This window comes from Erpetoichthys calabaricus, chromosome 7 (genome assembly GCF_900747795.2).
Source record: "Erpetoichthys calabaricus chromosome 7, fErpCal1.3, whole genome shotgun sequence".
NCBI classification, from domain to species: domain Eukaryota; kingdom Metazoa; phylum Chordata; class Cladistia; order Polypteriformes; family Polypteridae; genus Erpetoichthys; species Erpetoichthys calabaricus.
The window spans coordinates 45,517,244-45,538,595 of record NC_041400.2 but is presented as its reverse complement, the minus strand read 5'-3'; the positions used below and the strand labels follow the sequence as shown (position 1 = coordinate 45,538,595).

Genomic DNA, 21,352 nt, shown 5'->3' with positions numbered 1-21,352 from the left:
GCGATAAAAAAGCAAACCTCCGCCCCCACTATGCTGCATAGAATCATAGAGTTTCAAACACTTAAGCATTGTGTTCTTTTTTTTTTACAATATGATGCATTCATAGTTCATTGAAAATTTAATTTTAAGTTTTTTTTTTTTTTCACTTTACAATTTCCGTCGTTGACAATCCTCACTTTCTCTTGTAAAAGGACTTACATCAGATGCTCTAATCAAATCCGTTATGAAGCAGCAGCAGCTGTAATATTTGTTTATTCCAACACTCATATTACTTTTTTCGTTTCAACAGTTGTTGGCTTCAGTGAAGCTGAATGAAAACAAATGGCTTTGTAAAGTGAGAAACAGGTTTTGAGCCCTGTTGTATTGGCATTTGTTTAATTAATGTTCAGTAAATGGGTCTGTTTTCCTCAGTTTGTCAGCATTAACGTGATGCAGTCTACTGAAAGTAATACATAAACAGCACAAGTGACAGCTTTGTGATTTGTAGCTTTACAATTATGGTGGCAGTGACACTCCAATAATGGGTAAGTGTTTTACTCAAATAAATAGCAGTATGACTAGCTCAGTTTAATATATTTGCTTCATTTTTATTCAGGAGTGCTGTCTCTGCAATTTAAGGGGTGGAGCACTGAAGCAGACTACTGATGACAAGTAAGGCCCTTTTAATGATGCTTAGCAATAACCTATATCCACAAAGTTTTATCTGTTATTTCCACTTTGTTAGGCTTTTACCAGATTTATATAGTGTGGAAATCAGAAATTTAAGGTATAAAAGTATCAGAAGTATGCAGTAAAGTAAGCCAATTATGTTACCTTAATACATAAGCAATACATAGGAACATTTGGAAAAGTGAGCAAAACTAAGGTAAGTAGTATCGTCTGGTAGTGATGGTTATTGACTGGATGCAGCAAAATTGCTGGTTCAGATCCTTACATTGACTCACTACATGACCTCTGGTGGTTATACACATTTAACCAATTGTGGACAAAATAAAGGAAACAACATATGAGGTTTTAGTTTGAAGTAACTAATCACAAATGCAGATTCAAAGGTGATTCATGTTGGGCTGATTAACAATTAGTAGGATGTATCAACTGTAAAAAAGATCTGACAATTACCACTTTTTAAATTAAATTTTAATTTAAGAAACAATGTACAACCCATTCAAACAAAAGCAACACAATAAGTGCAGTAGTATGCTCCAAAACTCTCCCTATGTGGGTTTTCAAAGCAACATGAAGCAACAAACAGAGTTCCAAAGAGGCCAAATAGTGCCCTAATTTCCGGTGCATAGGTCACAAAAACTGTAGAATTATTTCATGTGTCAAGGGAAGTATTCTCAAAAATGATGACAGAATGTGCCAAGTATGATCAAACTATATTGGCAAAGAAGAAAAGTGGTCACAAGTAGAGACAGACATACACTTCACAGGAGAGTACCCACAAAAGTACAGCCTTAACAGTTACCACAGTTGCATGATCATTTCTGTGACTCAGACTCAACTAAAACTGTGCCCCATGAACTTTATAAAGCTGAAGTGTGTGGTAGGACAGCTGTGTACCAAAGGCCAGTACATGCACAAAGATGCATGACCATATGTCAGGTGCTCAAACCTTGCACTATTAAGCAATGGAAAAGGGCATTATGGTCTGGTTAAGTCGTCTTTAACCCTACTTCTTACATCCAGAAAGGTTTATGTTTGGAGAAAGTCAAAGGATTAATTCAACTCGCAATGTCTCTACCATTTGTTAAATAGGGTGCAGGATCCATAATGGTATGGGCAGTCATCTTGTGTGAGTCATTACAGGATCAGGTGCACCCTATGGTGCAAACATCCATTCTTCATGATGTACCCCAATTCCAGATGATAATACTCTCCACATACACTGCTAAATTAATTCAAGAGTGGTTTCTTAAACAGTGGGCTAAGCTCTCACTGCTTCCAAGGCTTCCCCTATCACCAGCTCTAAATATAGTTGAACCTTTATAGTAAGTTTAACAGCACAAAGGACAAACTCCCACATCCTTCAAAGAACTGGAAATTAACCTTCCAGAAAAGTGGTAAAGTATCCCACTATGTACAGGTAGGAAATTATAGTCATGTGAAAATGTTAGTACACCCCATAAAAACAGTTGACTTTTTCATCATATTTGAACAAGGAATCGTTAAATCCTGATGCCAAAAATGCACACAGATAAAAGTGATATACTTGAACAAATGGCATATGAATTGAAGTGGTGTATTCATTCTCATAATCTAAATTAACAAAAATGCAGGTGGAAAAAGTAAGTGCCCCCCATATTTATCACCACTTCAGGTTAATTAAATTTGAATTAGGTGTTTTATATTAGGTGCCAATGTCTAGAACCTCCTTAAAAAGTATGCAGGTGGAACCTGTATCATTTAAACCATTGCTATTGACTTATGTGGTGTCATCATGCTAGGATCAAAAGAGCGCTCTAAGAACCTCAAAAACAAGGTTGTGGATGCCAATGACTCTAGAAAGGGATTTAAAAAGATTGCCAAATTATTTGAAATCAATCATTCCTCTTTAAGGAAAGTCATCTGCAACTGGAGGAGATTTCAAATGACTGCTAATTGTTCCAGGACATGTCAGATTTTCATTGTGGGATATGGAGATAACTCTTAGAAAAGTTGGCATCAATGTGCCTGCATCTATAATCAGGAATGATTGCATAAATTTGACCTGCAGGCAAGGTGTACCAGGAAAAATCCTTTGTTGTCCAAAAAGAACATTAGAGCAAGACTACGGTTTGCCATTGAACATACAAGCAAAGACAAAACATTTTGGAATAATGTGCTTGGAGAAGATTAATCGAAGATAGAGTTGTTTGGCCACAAACTATGTCAAGTATGAATTCTGCATCATATCAAAATGCGCTTGAGGAGATTGCAAGGCCTTGTGTCTGAAAGTTGAACTTGAACCAGAAATGGACCTTTCTACATGACAATGATCCAAAGCACACTACTAAATCCACCAAGGAATGTCTCAAAAAGAAGCAAATTTTGACTTGAGTCCCACTGAAATGTTGTGGGGGTATTAGAAAAGGGCAGTTCCTGTAACTAAAGGAACTTTACATGGAGGAGTAGTCACAGATTTCACTAAGTCGATGTCAGAGACAGAGATGGGTGAAATACCATCCTCTGAGTCCAAAGGTATACTTACATTTTCCCTATAATACATCTGTTAATATTTTTGTTGAATTATGCTTTTGTTCAAGTGTATTGACTTTACCTCTAGGCACAGTCTGCATGAATATCTTTTGTTTGCCTTTCAAATATGTTCAGAAAGTCAACATTTCCATAGGATGTACTTACTTTTTGACTTGACCTTATATAGCAGCATTCCATGAAATATTAAAGATGCCCATTAGCATGTTTACATGCGCTTCAATAACCAGATTATTCATAGTAATCTGATTTCTAAAATGTCATTTAAGCTCTTATTCTGAATAGAGGAACTGGCCTATGAGACACCTGATTATCAGAGGTAGATTAGTCCGATTATTTGGCCATGTAAACCCTTAATGGAATTATTAAGGATTTTGTAGTCTGCGCATGTCTGTTGCACTCTGTCAGCCTGTACATGTATTTGCTTTGCATACGCATTCAGTAGCCACGGGTAGAAGTGTCCACAAAACACTTTACCAGTGGCAAATTCTGGGGTGATCACTTTATTCCTTCATCTGGCTGAAATAATCTTTCCCAATATTTTAGAAAGAGCTAAATTTGTGTTGATGAGCTGAACATTCAGTACTAAATTCAGCAATACGATCTTGAGAGCAGTAGGATAACATGTTAAAAGTAATGTGTGTTTTATAGTCTGATTACTTTTTAAAGAAACAAATAACTTAACTCAGTACTTAACTGAAGTAAAAATACCTGCGTTATTATTATTCCAGCAGCACTGTGTATAAGACAAGAAGAAAATATACCGGGTCCCTTGCAGGGCTCAATCATGCAGTCAGGCAGAAAAGAGTTTGCTGCATTTATTCCAGCAACAGAAACTTATAAAGAAAGCATTAATGTTACTAAGCACATTTATAAAACAAAAGAAAATTATTTACAGATGTCATGCTTATTTTCTGATTCACGGTGGCCGATGATGATGTTTAACTCTTTTCTGCACAGATTAATGACATCGGAGCTTTTTTGACACAAGATTTGCAAAAGATCACTTACGCATTAAACATAGATTATTGAGAAATCGGGTTTCTAGCTTATTCAGGTTATTCACCTTAACACGATTATGTGTGTGCATGTATACTCACTGCATGAAAGAAAGGGTGGTCCTGCTCCTTAATTAGGTATTTAATATTAATAGAGTGTCAGGTGTTTCTTATATTTTGTCCACCCTTGTATATTGATTCAAGGAAGAAAAAGTATGATCTTCATTCCATTACTATTACAAAAACTGTGAAATTCCACCACAATTATTTTCTTACATTCTATATGACCATATACTGTATATATTATCATTTGTAAAAATGTTTACTGTCTCTTTAATTTTTGCTAAAGTGAAAGAAATAGAAAATATTGTGTAAGGAAAATCCTGCTAGTGATCAATAACTGAGAACACCTTTGATTCTCCGAGTGCTCATCTGAATGCTGATACTTGTCTGAAACTAGAGGTTCAGTTACAATGTAAATTGTATGTTGAGTATTTAGATCGAATTTCACTTGAGTTATTATAAGACTACCTGTCAAACACAAAAGAGGCATTTTTACAGTTTTTATTTCTAGCTTTTATTTTTTTATTTTCATTCTGTTCTTTTGTGTGTTTTGATACTACAAACGTTCTGAATGTCTGCTATTAGACATCCCCAAAACCAAACATTCCCACATAATTGGCTGTTCTGTTACTGGCAACACCTTATGTCTCAGCAATGCTGTTTAAAGCAGGTAGACAAGTATCAGCAGCTCAACTGTGTGTCTGTGATTCAGTTGTAGAACAGTCAAGATTAAAGGTTTAGACACACTACCTGGCAATGTTCACCAGGCGCATGAGTGTAAATTTGATTGTAAAATCAACCTTCTTGGGATTTTAGTACGTTGCATGGATATAAAGAATTTATACTGTTCAATAAACAATGATGACTGAAAGATAGGAGTATTATTTCTCATAAGGTTTTGCTTAATTGCCCCTAAAATATGTTTTGCATTCTAATTCACACATATGAAATGTGAGGCTTACCGAAATTGTTTCTGGTGGTATTTTTAAAGTTGTTTTATGTGGAGAGCAAGATATATTTATCCCTTAGGGTTACTGTGTTGCCAAAATTGGCCTACTTCCTCTGCCTCCCTGCAGTGTGGCTATAACCACTCCAAACTTCAGCAGCTCTATCATTGCAGTTCCATGTGCTCTTATCTGCTACACACACTACCTACCTGGACATACATGCCACTAACTCTGCCTCACTCCACTCATTTTGGGTCAGAGGTAACACCATTTGTGCCCACTTTTCCTAACTCTGTAAGCTGATCCAAGTCAGGATCATTCCAAAGAATCAGTGGTGGCCATAAACAAAATCCAAAGCAATTTACCAGCAAAGAAGGGCCCCTGAAATACATGCAGGTAATTGCTCTCTATCTATGCAACTCTTTCCATGTTCTGCACCAGAATCAATTTTCCCATATTTTTGCATATGGGAAAGAGCATATAGAAAACACCATTTATTTTGTAAACTTTTTTGTGAATCAGAATTCAAATTTTGCCATGAATTCAATTTTGTGCAAATTGTTTCTCTTATCACTATCAATAAACAAGTCAGTGGTGGTCCTACTGTAGAAAGGAGGAGGCTTGTGAAGAGTCATAGACAGGTTACAGCTAGATGTCCAACATCATGCAGTATCTTTGTATGGATTAAGGAATTTGACAGCCTAGTCGGGTACTCTTCCTCTAGTCAGTTACAAAACAAGAAAGTGATATTTTAAAGTTATTAAAAGGAGAAATGCAACACCCTGTTCATTTTATAGATGTTTCTCATCTTTGACCGTTTCAGATGGGCTCATGTGATGTGTGCCTTGGCTGTGCCTGAAGTGAAATTTGGTAACCAAAGTAAGCGTAATTCTATTGACACAAGCCACATACCACTTCAGAGGCTCAAGCTGGTAAGTAAAAATTTATCATAATTATTAAAAATATAAAAAATATAAAACAAAATGTATTTGTTGCTTGGTGCTATTGGTTTCCTTATGTATAGTGATGCTGGGTTTTCTTTTTAATCCTAATCATCGGACCTCAAAAAATGGAAAGCAGTACATCTACAGCATATCAAATGATAGAGCTTTCATAAGATAAGCATACAATATATTTTTGGGCAGTTTTTTGTGGTTTGACTTTGTGCTTTTGTTTGAATTGATATTTCTCCATTTATTTTCACCTGCCTTGTTAAAGGTGAAAGAGTATGTTGTTGACTCTGTCAAATTGTAGCTGGTTGTACCCAATGTTCTTTTTTGGATTATTTTCTCTATACCACACCTTATCAATGTTTTGTTTCTAGCCATGATGGAATAAATTTAGAGAAATAATACAGAAATTGAAGTATTTGATAGAGAGTCCTGTTAGAAAATAGATCAACTTAGGCAGGGACTTCTCACAAGTAAATCCCTTAGCATTTACTTAATATTGGGCAGCACCCCAGGAGTTAATGCTTTTAATGCCATTTTTTAATCACTTGTGTATAATTGTATGTTTAGTTTGTATATATTTTTTTACTTTTAGTGTGGCAGCAAATAAATTGTGTTATTGTACATCTCTAATCATGAATGAGCATGTTGATTATTATAGCATTATAATAATGTAATTTATGGTAGGAAAAAATGAAATGTGTTCTTTGAAAGAGTATCTGCAAACCCTCCTATTTCAGACATCACCAAAATAGCATGTGTGTTAATATGCTAGTTGACTCATCCATCAAAGACCATTTTCTTAAAAGATTTATGTTTATCCACAATTATTACACAAAATTTTGATAAAGCAAACTTTCATGTATATAAGAACATTCTCAGTAATGCCTACATAGAGTGGTTGATAAATTTAGACTAACTGAATGGAGTTAATTTATTCTGCTCTTATTTTATTGTTTGCTAGTGCTGTGTAAGTCATCACCATACATCTTATTTTTTATTTTAACATTTATATAAGTGTAATACACTTACTCCTATCTTACTGAACACAATTTATTCCTATAAATGTGTTTGCTACATCAATTTCTGTTAAATAAAGAAGGCTTTTTAGTTATTTAGTATAATAATAATGCATTTGAATTCTCTATCTATAAGAGTTGTAAACATTAAGAAAAATGACCTTACTTGACAGAAAGTGAATAAGCACAGTGTATTCGCCTAGACTTTGTGTGGTGCTTTGCACACATCCATGCTGGTGTCCGTGTGACATTCATAATGAAACATTCAGATTCTGAACATACACCTATACTATTATAACTTTCCAACTGTGGCACTGTCTTTTCAAAGTCCAACTGAAGTATAAATCATCCCGAAGTTGTCAGCATCATTGATAATTGCTTAGAAGGATGAATGGATAGGGATAAAAGGTGGTGGGAGTTTCCAAGTTGATATATTATACCCAGTAACCAATTCTAATGACATTGTTTCACACTCAACTTTTTCATGAAGTCAAAGCTAACTTGAAGACCTTTGCTAATTCTGGTTTCTTTGTTAGGGGACAGTAGGGGACAAACTGAACAAAAGAGAAGAAGTTTGTGTTGTGCATAAGATAAGATAAATGTTTGCTAACAAGGAGGTGGTTTCTTTATGAATTGTCTACTAGAAGATTGCATGCCAATGGTAGATGATCAATGCATAAACATTTTTTTCAATAACCCATAATTTGTGTTACATCCTGTGTTAGATTTTAGAGGCAAAGAACATCTGTAAATTAATGAATTTAACAAGTGGTTGTTGTTTTGTTGTGGTAGGTTTTGACGGTGACCATGTTTTCTGTTACTCTTTTTACGTAGATGATAACACAATGCCCAAAATCCCATACTCATGCCACACTCTTACCATACTGTACTTCAACACTTCCCACTTTCTTTGACATCTATAACCCCAGGCGATTAGTTAGATATTTATGCATGTATTATAGAAAATATGCTCAAATTATAAGTAGAATACAAATGTGAGTGTTGGAAAAATAGTACTAATACAACCTGGATAATAGGCTACCAGTTGGCTGTCTGTCTTGATATGTTGATTGGTATCCGTTCCGACTTGGCCGGCATGGCCCTTTGATGGAATGGCATTCTCCATGAATGGAGCAGCTGAGACACGGAGAGCGAGGGAGAGGGACTCAATTTTATACATTTCTAATGGCCCTTGACATGCCACTTGCACCAGTGAGTGTGTCGTTCCTAATGACTGCACTCGGGCAGACTCACCCCCCATTTCAGTCCAGCTGCCGGCTGGTTCATGTCCTTTCCTCAGGCCAGCTGGTAAGCACTTGCTTTTTAACAAGTCTTTCCTAAGACCTTATTTGTAGTAGTTCTTATCTATAGTAATTAGTGCAACAACTGGTATCTAAAGTATATTTGTTTCTAATTACATATCTTTACAATATTTATGCGCCATCCTTATGACAGTTGTGCATGAACAGTACTGCATTGGTTTATTCGATTTTTATACATTTTAAAACAAGTATAAATTTGATCCTGGTTTTTTGATCTTAGTCTAAGTGTGCGCTGTATAAAATTAGATATTTGTAGAAAAATGTGTACTTTTAGATCTTCAACAGTTTAGTTTTGACTATTCTTTTATTGGTTGGCAATGTGCTTCTTTATCTTAGTCTTAGGTCTCAGTATTATTGCTAGTTTTCATTCCACCTAATTTCAATCAAGGTGAACATTTGTGATAACAGCAACAACAACATTTATTGATGGTGCAGGTTGGCTCCACTCTCCCTGCTACATGTGGCCACCTCAAATTCTGGGACTGGGATGAGCTGGGCAAATGAGGACATACAAGGGGTAGGTGTAAAAATGCTAAAATGCTTTTATTACACAAAAAAAAAAATCAAAACAGTGTCCCCAAGTGCAGTTCCCAAATGTCTTCACTACATAAATACATAAAAAAGTGAAATCCATGAGTTTAAAATCCAGCTTTAAAACGAGGAGCATAAAACAATACATTGGATCCTTAATGCACAGACAGACATGCCCAGCAGAACTCCATCTTTGTCTCCCCAGCTCAACCGTTGCTCGCTCAGTCGGCAGAGACATTAACAGCTGCAGTCTTCATCCCTCAGCCCCCATCTTAGCTGCCCATGTGGTTCCAACCGGACCATACAGGATTGTTTTTCCTCCTTCTCATCCTTCATGCACCCGCAGTTGTACCTTGGGTCCCTTGGGAGAACTCCTCCATGCTTGCACCCACTCCACACATTTTATTCAGTGGAGCAAACCAGCCCCCGGAATACCACTCCATCGCTCCTTCACGAGACCCAAGATCGCGCTGCCTTTTACCATACGGGCTGTCTGGCCCGTCTCTTCTCTCTACCCGATGCTGCTCTCTCCATATACTGTTTCTGTTCTCTCTTCTCATTTATTTTCTTCCTCCCCTCCGAACTGTGCCATGCTGCTCCCTCCAAGGAACTAATGAGGCACCTGCCTGATGCACACACTTAAATGTGCCTTTTCAATTCAGTAGGCACCCACCCTATCAGTTCCTGGAGGGAAGCGCGTACACTTAATACCTGCACCTGATTAGAACAGCACGGTGCGAGGCGTGCTTATTTAAAATTAGCCCATCACCAAGGACCACTCTTCACAACATTAATTCACTAAAAACACCTTATGTTTTCATAATTGGAATAGATACTAAAAAAGGGATCAGCCTTTTCCTTAAAATGCAACTTACATTCTAGAACTCTTTCCATACTGAATTTGTTTACAGCAGAAACTACTATACAACATCTTCATGTTTAATGCAAGGTTGACTGACTGACTCAAGCACTTACTCATTTATCAACAAAAACACTATTTTCTATTTAATTAAAAAGCTAAAATTTGGCAGGACTGTACATCAAGGGCAGTAAGCATCCACTAAGAAAGGATATTTCAATATATCAATATTTAGGAGAAAAGCCTTCCTTACAGTAGAAAAACTAAATTCCCCAAAATCTCAAAAATGCCGTGACTGATTTGATCTAAATTTTGTGATGTAATAAAGAAAAGAAAGTTAGTCATTTTTTATATTAATTTTATGCTAGTTTATATGCTTTGTGCTTTCGGGATATATGAATAGCACCACTAGCGAATAGGATGAACAGATAACTGAAGATGGAATGGTATCCTAGACAGGAAAAAAAGAGGTGTGATCACATTGTGTAAAGGAAAGAGAAAGTTCAACAAAGCCCCAAGAAGTTACAAAGTTCAGTTATTGGCAAGCTCTGCTTTTTGCTGTTGAATATCGGCATTACTAGAAGCGCTCTTGGTTCTCATTGTGGTTATCCTTTCTGCCTCATGGACCTACAGCACCTGGTCGTGACGCAGAAAATTGACCTCCCACCTTCAACCCTGTTCTTCATTAGTGGCACTTAAAAACATTTAGGGAGAGAATATCCCCCAACCTCAACACACTTACTTCGATCATGGTGCTGAAAAGTCCAAAGGACTAATGTCCTTCTTAGGTAGAGGCATTTGAATTTATAATGTGAAAATGCTCCACACTCCTCGTTTTTCACATTAATACATCAGCATATCACTTATCTATATCCGTTTCAAATACTGCTTTGCATATACATTCACATCTGTGGACTCATGAACTTTTCCATGCAAAGCCGACTTATGAACTTTTCCACGCGAAGCCAGGTAACACAGTTAGTACAGTAATAAACTTCAGAGACCTTCATTATTGACTAATGAAATATTATTATCATAGTTGGTGCAAAAGCCTGCAATGTCAGCAAGTAATTATGCAATGGATAATTTATTTACAAAAGCAGACATGTGCATGCTTACTATTAAAATAAGGTAATGTGAACGTTGCAAAACAGTTGGTACAACTCACTGAATGTTAAAACAATACTGTGACTTTATTCATGTGATTTTAATTTAATCTACTAATAATAAATACCTTTGAAAGGTAAAATATTATGTTTTGTAAAGGAAGCAGAACTTTCTTAAAATCCTCTGTAAGTTTGTAACTTTTCTGAGTCAACTTGATTGCCACTGGGCTTAAAAAGAGGCTGCACACAGAAGCAGTTCAGACAGTACCATTCATCATAAGAAAAATCAGAGAATTGTCTGAAGATCTCAGGCAAAAATATATCGACTTTTATGAGTCTGGTGATGGCAGCAGACAATTTTATAAGAAGATGAAGATCCCACTTTCTAAGTGTTGCTTCCAGCAAAAAATTCAAGACTCTTGCACGGCTGAAATTAACCAAAATGTATGGTCTGAGAAGTGGCTTTAGAAGCTAAAAGGATACCATGATAATTGTAAAGCTTAGAGAGCAGGGAAAAATTAAGAGTAATGGAGGAATTTGATAAACCGACTGGGCAACGGTTTGTGGCCAGTAATAAAATAGAGCTAAGGATATAAAGAAAAGCATATCATTTGTCAACCTATTGCACATACTAATTCCTATAACATGACATTTTATCTTTGTCCTCTATTAAAAATTTTGTGAAACAGTTTTCTTGTGGTAACAGAAACAGTAATTTTTTTTTCTACTCTTATATTTAAACATTAACCCAGTCAAAGTGCTTGAAGCCATTACTGTTAGGTTCTTTGTTTCTTATGAGTCATTCTTAGAAAATATTTCACCGTTGATCTCGCTCACTTTGTTTTCCTGAATTATTGATTCATTTTTTCTAATTGTGTTTTAATTTATTTGAATCCTTTAGTTCTGTTTTTTTGATTTTTGGACTTTTACTGAGAAATTTTTTCTTTAGAATTTATTTTTTATTTTAGAGGTCAGATGCAATAGCACATATGCAGTAGAGTTCAACAGTTTTTTACTTTAATCGTGTGATTATGTGGATCAGTTGGCTTTTGAAAAATTACTTTCTTTCAATATATTCACTTTATCTTATTTTATCAGAATAGTTAATTGCAAGAGATATTATAACTTGGATGTTTACAAATATATAACTTTACAAATGAAACATCATCACTGAATACATTTACAAGGAATGGTAAACATTTTGTTGCTTTTTCCAGTCTTTAGCTGGCAATGTTCATAAATCCATTAGTTTTAATTTAGAAAAACTTACTTTTTTATTTGTTTGTACAACAGGGCCATGAATGAGTGTAATATGCAACAAAATATTACTAAGGTGTAATTCTTTTATGTTACATATGTATTATTCGCTTTAAGGGTTTATTAAGATAATCTTTTAGGCTGATTTGACAGCACTGGCCAGCAGATGACAACAGTGCTATTTATCAAATAAATATGAGCAAAGTACAGAATCTTCAGGATGCCTGTAAGATCAAACTGACAATAAAGATCAAACCATGTCCAGGAAACAGTAAAGGTGCCACTCTGTCCTATGTCTTTGCTTGGGATGGTAGTTTTAAAAGCATCAATTTGTAAAGGGTCATTCTTTGAAGAAAAAAAACAGTTTTCTGTTTTGTGTTAAGGTTAGAATAAGAAATGAAAGACAAGTAAAATAATTTTGAATGAACCGAAGTAGTAAAATGTTTTTCATTTTAGGCAGAAAATGGTTGTGTTTAAGGATAAAAATTAAAGAAAATCTGCCGACTACAGAAATGAAGTAGGAAATAAGCCAAGATGAAGCATCAAATTGACATTGTCCCCACCATTACAGTAAGTCATGAAATAAAGGGTAGATAAAGGTTACTGGGAGCACAATGTGATTTTAGGATTATATTTAAAAACATAACATAGAGAATGCACTGAGTGAGAATTTAATTAGGTGAAAGAACTGAAGGTGGTAAGGAAGGAGATTGACTAGAATGGAAACATCTGATCCTTCCCCCCAAAACTATGCAAAATCATATAACTTAGGAAAATTATGCTAATTTAACATTTTATAGCCAGAAATGAAACTGGCAGAATCATTATTATTGGTCATGTCAAAGAACTGCTTACTAGATTGTGGTCAGTTGACCTGATCTGGACAGAAAGACTAACTTAAATCAATTGGTATTTAAACTTGCATGATGCTGATTACAAAATGTAGCGGGATGGATCTGAGTTATCTTAGTATGGAGGAAAAATAATAACTGTGCGAAATGTGTGAAAGTATACTTTAAATCAGTCTTAACCTATGTCAAGCAGATGGCTTAATGATGTAAGTTTTTGAGCTGATAGTTTTTAAAATATTTGTTTATTCCTTCCCTCTCACAATTCTTTCTGCAGATTTTCCTACATAAGACGTTTCCTGTTTCTTTTTATTTGTGTAGCATATCTTGCTGACGTTCTTAAAAAATGTACTTCTTTTTGGCTAAGATTTAATTCTCCCAAATTGGAAAATGGGTGAAAGGTGCAAGTAAGAGTGACACATCCATTTAATTCCTTGAATTGATTACCAAGTTTGAAAGCAGAAGCTTCAAACATTCCTGACAGAATGGTAAAAGATATTTAAAAAATAAACAAAAAGATAGTACAAAGGCTAAAGTGGCCTTTCATTCTTAGTTTTCTTCTTAGTAATGTTTTATTTTTGCTACTTTTATAATGTTTCCTAAAATGGAATACAGTTCCATGAAAAGTTTGGCCACCCTTGGCCAAATGACATATTTTGTTGACATTTGAAGTAAAAAAATAAACAGAACTCTGACAGCAAACAAACTTAAATAATGAACATTTTTATAAAAATTGTAATTTACAGATTTATTTGTAAATGTTTGTACACCCTTGCAGTTTTAAGGACTCAGAACTTGTTAGGTCATTTATCCTGGCCTGGCTTTAACTCAGTGGGTGTTTGTCTGGTCAATAGTTGTCATTAGGAATTGTCTCCTGATGACAATTCCAGAGCCTAAATTATAGTCAACAACCATGGGCTCTTGTGAGGATCTAAAAATGAAATTATGTATACAAAGTGCCTCCAGCTAACACTTTCCATAGTACGAAATGTCATTAAGCAGTTAAGGGGAGCCATGGAGGTCAAGACAAGATCTGGAAGACCAAGAAAACCGAGGGAAGGCAAATCAAACTTCCCAATGAATGTAAGGGCCCTGAAGACAGGTTTAACTGAGAAAGTCGTGGTGGTACATTGATCTGCTGCACAGCATTACTTACAAGGACATGGCGTGGCTTTCATGGAAGAGCCTCAGAAGAAAAATGTAACTGCCTCACCAAAATTAATTCTTAAGTATGCAAAACAACATCTGCATAAGGCAGAGGCATTTTGGAAGTGTTATTTGCACAGATGTGGTTAAAACTCTTTGGCCACAACCACAGAAAAACAAACAAGCAGATTTTGAAGAAATGAACACCTTGCCAACTGTTAAGTCTGGGGATGGGTCTATTGCATGCTATTTTAAAAGGTCAGTGAAAAATATCCAGGTATTTTAGTGTTGCCATATTAGTGATTTATATGTATTAAAATGATGTTATGTTTAAAAATATATCATTCTGTATATTTTTATCCCAGCTTTTCCAAAGACTACTTTTGGTTGCACAGTGGTGTTTTTGTTACTTTCATTATTCCATTATCTCAAAAGCAATCCACCACCTCGCCACAATTGTAGTGTCATTTCCCAGAGTCACTAAGGTGATCACATGACACCATGTGTATTTTTGCCTTTTTACACCAGTGGTTTGGTATTGACAATAGCCTAGAACACATTATCATCTGTTCTGACTGCATTTGCAGTCCATTGATTTGTCATCCTGCAAATAAAAGAGTACTGTGTGTGTCCTGGTTGTCTATAGCATTAACACTGCAGAATAGGGACTAATAGCTTAATTTAATGTATCTATCAGAAATTTATTACTATATAAATAAAGAATTGTAGTGAACCTCTTTTCTAAAGTGTTGTCTTTAGTATTTACATAGATGTTTTAATACTAAACAAAGTGTTTAATAAGGTCTTAGTACACAGCAGATCCTGATGAATGGATGCATGTAGGTGTGATGATATGGGTTCACTCCATGCTCCCTTTCAGTTTCTGGAGCCCTTGAACCCTTCACCATCGGTAATGTTACCGATGAGCTCGGTAGTGAGGCACAACAATGGAGCAAGAGGATGGTGTAAAAAGGTGTCAAGTGCTTTTATTAAATACAATCAACAAAACAGTGTCCCAATTAAATGCAGTATCTGAAAAATCTTCATTAAATAAATAATCCATAAAAACATGTAAAATGTGGAGGTTAAAACAATAAATAAATCCTTTAAAACGATGAAGTTAAAACGCTGGAAGCAGTCCTTTCAAATAAGCCCGGTGTCTTCTGTTTACCTGGCAGCTCTCCTGCTTCTCCCATCTGGGCCCTGCAACAGGAGAGTGGCCCTCTCAGCAGCTGACCTTCTCACTCACTCAACTGGTCTGGAGGCTTCCCTATCCCTGGCTTCGGTTGAGCTCCCCAAGACCGAGACTTGGCTTTTCACCCAACGGCCAGGACACTCACGTTGGGGCTTCTACTTCCAAGTCTGCTGACTCCCGCTGCCTTCTCGGCCTTACGCGGCCAGCCGTACTTCTTCTGGTCACTCCCGTTCCTTCATAAAATGCTCTGCGGGTGCGACCACTTCCAACTGCCCTAAGTGTTGGCCAAACACCCCTGCAAGGGCTCACTGTCCAGCTGCCTGCCTTTAGCCTGTGCACTTGCTCGCGCCGGCTCTCTCGCCACACTGCTTCCTGCTCTCCAGCAACCTCCGTCTTTCTTTCCTTTCTCATTTTTTTCCTAGCCGCCTCATGCTTCTATTTATGAAGAGGATGTGGCAGCTGTGGCAATCAGCAGCTCCCGGGAACAATTACGGATGCGGGCCGTCTCTCACCTGTGCACTTAGGTGAAAAACGCCCACATCACAAATTCCCCAAGACCTGTTTCAGCCACACAACCATGCCTACTCGCTAAGCCGCGAGTGCGGTGATTATTTTTTTAAAAGTGGCCTTCCTGATAGGAGCTGTGGACCCGCAACACCACAGTAGGTTGATCCTATTCTAAAATGTTACCAGATTAGTTATATTTATATTTCCATTACAGGATCAATCCAAAAAGCTGTAGGTTCCCAGCATGAAGGAATACTGTAGTCCAGTGTTTCTCAACCACTGGGTTGCGGGTTTCCACAGGGGTGTTGCATCTTGCTTTTGTTTATAATGTTAGTGGGATGTGGAGGGTCACCACTCTGATGATCATGTTCAATATCACCCACTTTGATGATTACACTCAATTCACCAAGGGGGCTCCCCGCAGTGGGTCACAAAGATACTTTAATGAGAAAAAGTAAGTCACAACACCAAAATTGCTGTAGTTGGTTTAAGAAGTTGTTAAATCAAATGTCCAGAGTCCAAAGGCTTATTATTTTCATTTTTTTATTTGTTTTTAATATTACATAACGATGTTGTATGCTTGTTTTCTTTTAAAGTTACTTACAGCTTCCATGGAGCATTGGGAATTACTGAGTCATTTTAAGAAAGCATTTCACCCAGCAGGGTGTCGCAATTATAACTCAAAAGTTTAAGATCAATGAAAAATAACAAAAATAAGAGTCAAGGAGTTAAGACAAGCCTTGTATCCCTAATAATGCATGTTATAGAGAGACAGAATCTAGATAAGAGATCTTAGAGTTAGGAATGGCTGTCATGTGGGGTACCTGGGAAGATTAGTTTAGATTCTTACTGAGTCTCTACAGTGGGTGAAAGAAATCTCAAGAGGGCTGCAGCTGCATTTGTTGTTTTGCTTTATTATTGTTTCTGTGCCTGCAGCCTGTAATAAAATATGATTTTACATTCCATGCCTGCTTTAGAACAGACTTTGCCGCTAGGGAATAGGTTACCCTGTGATATTGAAATAGTGTTAGTGCTGCTTATAATCATTTTCAATATCCCACAGGATTTTCTCTTTCTAAAAATCAAAATTGCACACAGTACCTGGTTTTAAGTACAAGAACATGATACTGTATGTTTGCCTCTTACAACACAGAAGACTGAAGCATTTGTGTGATTCAAAAGCTAAAAGTTGTAAAGCTTAGGAAAGGACGGTGACAATGAAGCTTCACAGCTCTGGAAGAATCGTTGTTTTTTTCTATTCATTTTGAGTGTCTATTGGTTTATGCCTTGGGAAAGACTTTAAAAGCAACAATATACCCGCAATCAACTGTGATTTTACCTGCTTTTGCTTGAGAATATATCTTCCATATTATTAATGTTCTGAAATAAAAGAGCATGCTGTAGGAAAAAAAGGTTCATTAGTATGATGTACGACTGCTGATATAAGTTCATTTTTTTATTTGTAAATAAATTACACCTCGGGGCAAAATATTTTTCAGCACACAATGTTTCTCGTAGCTGTAACATATTTATGCTTTCAGCCTGGGGCGGTTTGCATAAAATTGGTCATAGATGTTGTAGAAAATTTGCCAAAATGATTGCTAGAGAAAGCAACAGCTTCTTTGATTTTCTGATACATGGTATAATCTACTGGTCAGGGTGAAAGGGCAATGAAAATTTAAGAGCTTTATGAAAAGCTTAGGAGAGGAGTTGCCATATGTTAGTTCAAGTAAAGTTGAAAAGATCATAAGATCTAATGTGTGACTTAAATTTTAATATAGTATGGTATTGCACTCTGAAATTCTTTGGTTGAATGTCCCACAATTGCCATTCACCCAGCTCAAGAATGCTAAAATACATAACTTCATTTTAATACATTGAAAACACAAATCAGCTTTTGCTCACTGTTCCTGAAAACTTGTGGAAACCCCTGAGGAAGCTCAATATAAATTAGGATAGAAGAGCACAGGTCTTTAAGGATACTGAGGGACATTTTAGGACAGGTAGGACTTGTACATCTGGGACAGGTTGCAATTTATTATGTGGTCACTTAATTTTTCTGCTATCAAAAAATAAAATCCCAGTGTAGTACGTGTACATAATGATCAATACAGAGTGTAAGAGTATGTCATGCAGAGAAGAAGTTAGCAAGGGTCAAAAGGAGCACTAACAGTCAGCAGGGACCTCACACTTGTAATTTAGGAATCCAGTGTAGCAAAGAAATGCCTGGGGATATTGTTACGTATTTATATGAAATGTGCCACCGACATACAATAGTTAGTTTAAGTCTAAGGACATCAATGTGAAGAAGAGGTCTTGGGGAGATTGTACCTGTTGGTGATAACAAAGGTTTGCTGTCTGGAACAGCTGGGACCTTGTTACACATTTTGAAGGAAAAGCAACATGAGAGCCACCAAGGATATTTTGAGCTTTTATCAGAAAATCTGACTCAAGGATGCTCTAGATGGACTTTCTGAGAGCACTTGCTGAACTTGCGATGGTTCTAGGGATTATTCCTAAGTAACATGAGCATGGAGTTTAAAGACCAGCAGTTTCTTAAACTTTGAATCAGAAGTTAAACAAATTTCGAAGGCCCAGTTGGCAGGCTTATAATGTGGCCTGAGTTTATAGAGAAAAATCAGAGAAAAAGAGTTAACAGAAGGGTGAGTGGAAGTATTTTTTGTGCTTTAGGCACAGAGTTTTCTATTGTTGGCAAATGAACAATCCATCCAGCTGTGTAGCTAAGGATCATACACTTGTTTTTACAGATCAGTCAGTAAGCTAAGTTTTGTTTTCTGTTATGAATACAAAAACTCTGGTGCTAGCAAATTAAGAGCGACTGAGAGATAGAGCAGATGTGCAGGAAAAAGCGGTGCCACAGGCTAAGTGGCCATGTCTGCTGCTTCATTGAGAGATTTCATTTGGGGCAGAGGAAGAACTAATGCTTTGTAATTCCAACATATTACCTCTTTTGTCTCGTGGTGGATGGGTAGAGAGAAAGTGGGAGTATCCTTCCTGAGTGATACCTTATTGATGACAATTGTGGCCTCAGGGAGAAGGGAAATGTGGTCAGTGGCACATGAAAGAGTGGCTGAATGAGAGTCAATCCACAGGAAATATCCATGGCACAGCTAAGAGAACCTCATCTGCAACTGTCTAAGAGAGGTTTCCTTTAGTGCAACAGCAGAACTGTAGTCCCAATGTTGTAAGTTTGTGTCCCCCTTTGGCTGTCCCATGGAGGACAACTCATGGGAGAGAGCGCTCAAGATTCAATCCTGAGAAATTTTTTGCTATTGACAATAATACAAAAACTTTGAAAAAGTAATGGAGACCATTCAGTCCATCTGGCCCATTTGTCTCATAACAGTTAAGTTCTTACAATATTTCATGAAAATACTTTTTAAGAGTGTTCCTCATCAACAACAGGACTTGTTTGAATTTCCCACAGCCCTTTGTTTGAACAAGTGCTTCCTTGGTTCGTTTAAAGTTCCACCTGTGTCCTCAAGTACTTGATTCGCTCTTTATTTAAAGGAATTCTGAGAATTTTGAAGGCCTATATTAGTTCTTCATGCAGCTTTTTCTGCTCAAGAATAAAAAACTTCAATTTCTTCACCCAGTCAAAGTTTGAGAGTTTAGGGTAGCTGACTGGCACAAACACGGGGCACACTCTTCTGCCATCTTCTGCCTTGCCACTGTCAAGGTTTAACAAACTGTTTGCCCATCACATCCTAAGTCCACTAATTGTGTTTGCAGCTGTTTATTACAGTTGATCAGGAAATTTTACAAATTCTTTAGTCACACAATTTGTCTCCCTCCTTGCCTTGACAAAAAGAAATCTTGCCTGCACCCTAGTAAAATCCAAAAAACTGAAACATTTAATAAATAAATGTCATTCTCTTAAAATTCTTAAAATTAAAGCATTGCCTTATAAAGCAGGTGGTAAATGAAGCTGATCTTTAATGTTTCTTAAGAAATTTGAATATTACAGGTTTCACATTTCACTTTGCAGCTGACAGAACCAGCATTTTTTCCACGAATGTCAATGTCTTGTCTTATTAGCATTTGCTATAACAATGAACAAACTGCAGGTTAAATCTATTGTAAAAATATGTTTCATTTCAAGGAGTGTTGTCTAGGTTGGTGGTAATCAGCAATCCAAGAGACAACCTTTTGCATCAAATATTTAGCCTTGCTATGTCAGAACCTTAACTTAAAGGTTCAAGGCAAAGATAATAATTTTCAAAAACACATAGAAATGTGGGTTAATTTCAACCTTTTTTCAGATTAATAGGAAAATAGACTGAGGGTCCGAGTATTCCAAAGACATTTACAAGTCAAGCCATATAAGAAGTGTCCATTCCCAAAGCACACCTAAATCAGTACCGCGTTGGAAGCCTTCTCCCTGGTAGAGTTCCATCCCATGTCAAGAACACAGGCAAGCTACCTTTCTATCTCTTTTTTATTCTCCTGAAAAATTTCTGTTCCCTTCCTTACCGACCCTCCAGGTTTAGTGTGTATCCCTGTAGCTTTGGGTGGACTATCAGGGCCGTGCCCTGTCCACTTTTCTTCCAATCTCCTCCCAAAGAAGAATGGGCACTGAGTTACGTTCATTTCCTAACTGCCCTTCCAGTATTTTTTTCCTATGCTTCCAGTACATTTCTCATAGGGAGGCAGTGTGAACTGTGACACCATAAACAATTGCATTTAGTTTTGTTAAGACCTAAATATGTGTGGTTCCATGCCGCTTCCAGTTGTTCCCAAAAGCAAAATGTTTACTGCTCTCTGATTCCTACATCTGAATATTACTTATTGGAGCTTGCTTAAAAAAAGTCAACCTTTATAAACATGGCATTGTTTTTCACTACTAGCTGTAGAGACTTTTAGAAGATTTACTACTGTTGTGTGCTCAGTGCTCCAAGAATAGGCTTTGAATCCCAACAGCCGCCTACTGAATAACTAGATTCAGTAAATGGGCAGATAGTATTTCTTTGTTTCCTTTAAGAGAATGTAGACATTTAGTAATATATAGGCATTTTTTTTATAAAATGTAACTTATTTGAAAAACATTTTGAGGTTTACTATAGAGGAAGCTTCCAGTGTGAGTGTGAGTGTGAGTGTGGGTGAGCATATGAATGTGCCTGGGGTTGGGCTGGTATCTATATTGTACTCAGTACTGCTGAATTAAGTATTTGCCCTCACATTCCTAATCTGGATTATTAGTTTGATAGGAGATACATTGGTATCTGTTTAATCAACTACAGTGCGTTCATTGTAATTTGACACTGGCTAACCAGAATTCAATCACTGCAATCGATGTGCCTTGGTTTGTTATTGAATAGAAATACACAGGTCAGTGTACCCATTCCTTATGGAAGCCAATTGTGGTTTGTATTTCTCTAAAGGACAAAA

At 36.6% G+C, this 21,352-nt stretch overlaps 1 protein-coding gene across 3 annotated transcripts in view; it reads left to right on the top strand.

Moving 5' to 3' along the window:
- The window catches only part of LOC114654091 (lysine-specific demethylase 4C-like), a 980,420-nt gene that overhangs the window by 690,398 nt on the left and 268,670 nt on the right, over nucleotides 1–21,352 (top strand). For all 3 annotated transcript variants that reach the window (XM_051930015.1, XM_051930013.1, XM_051930014.1), the window contains exons 16-17: nucleotides 596–651; nucleotides 6,027–6,135. In XM_051930015.1, coding sequence (XP_051785975.1) covers nucleotides 596–651; nucleotides 6,027–6,135 — 165 coding nt within the window. The remainder of the gene's footprint in view (nucleotides 1–595; nucleotides 652–6,026; nucleotides 6,136–21,352) is intronic.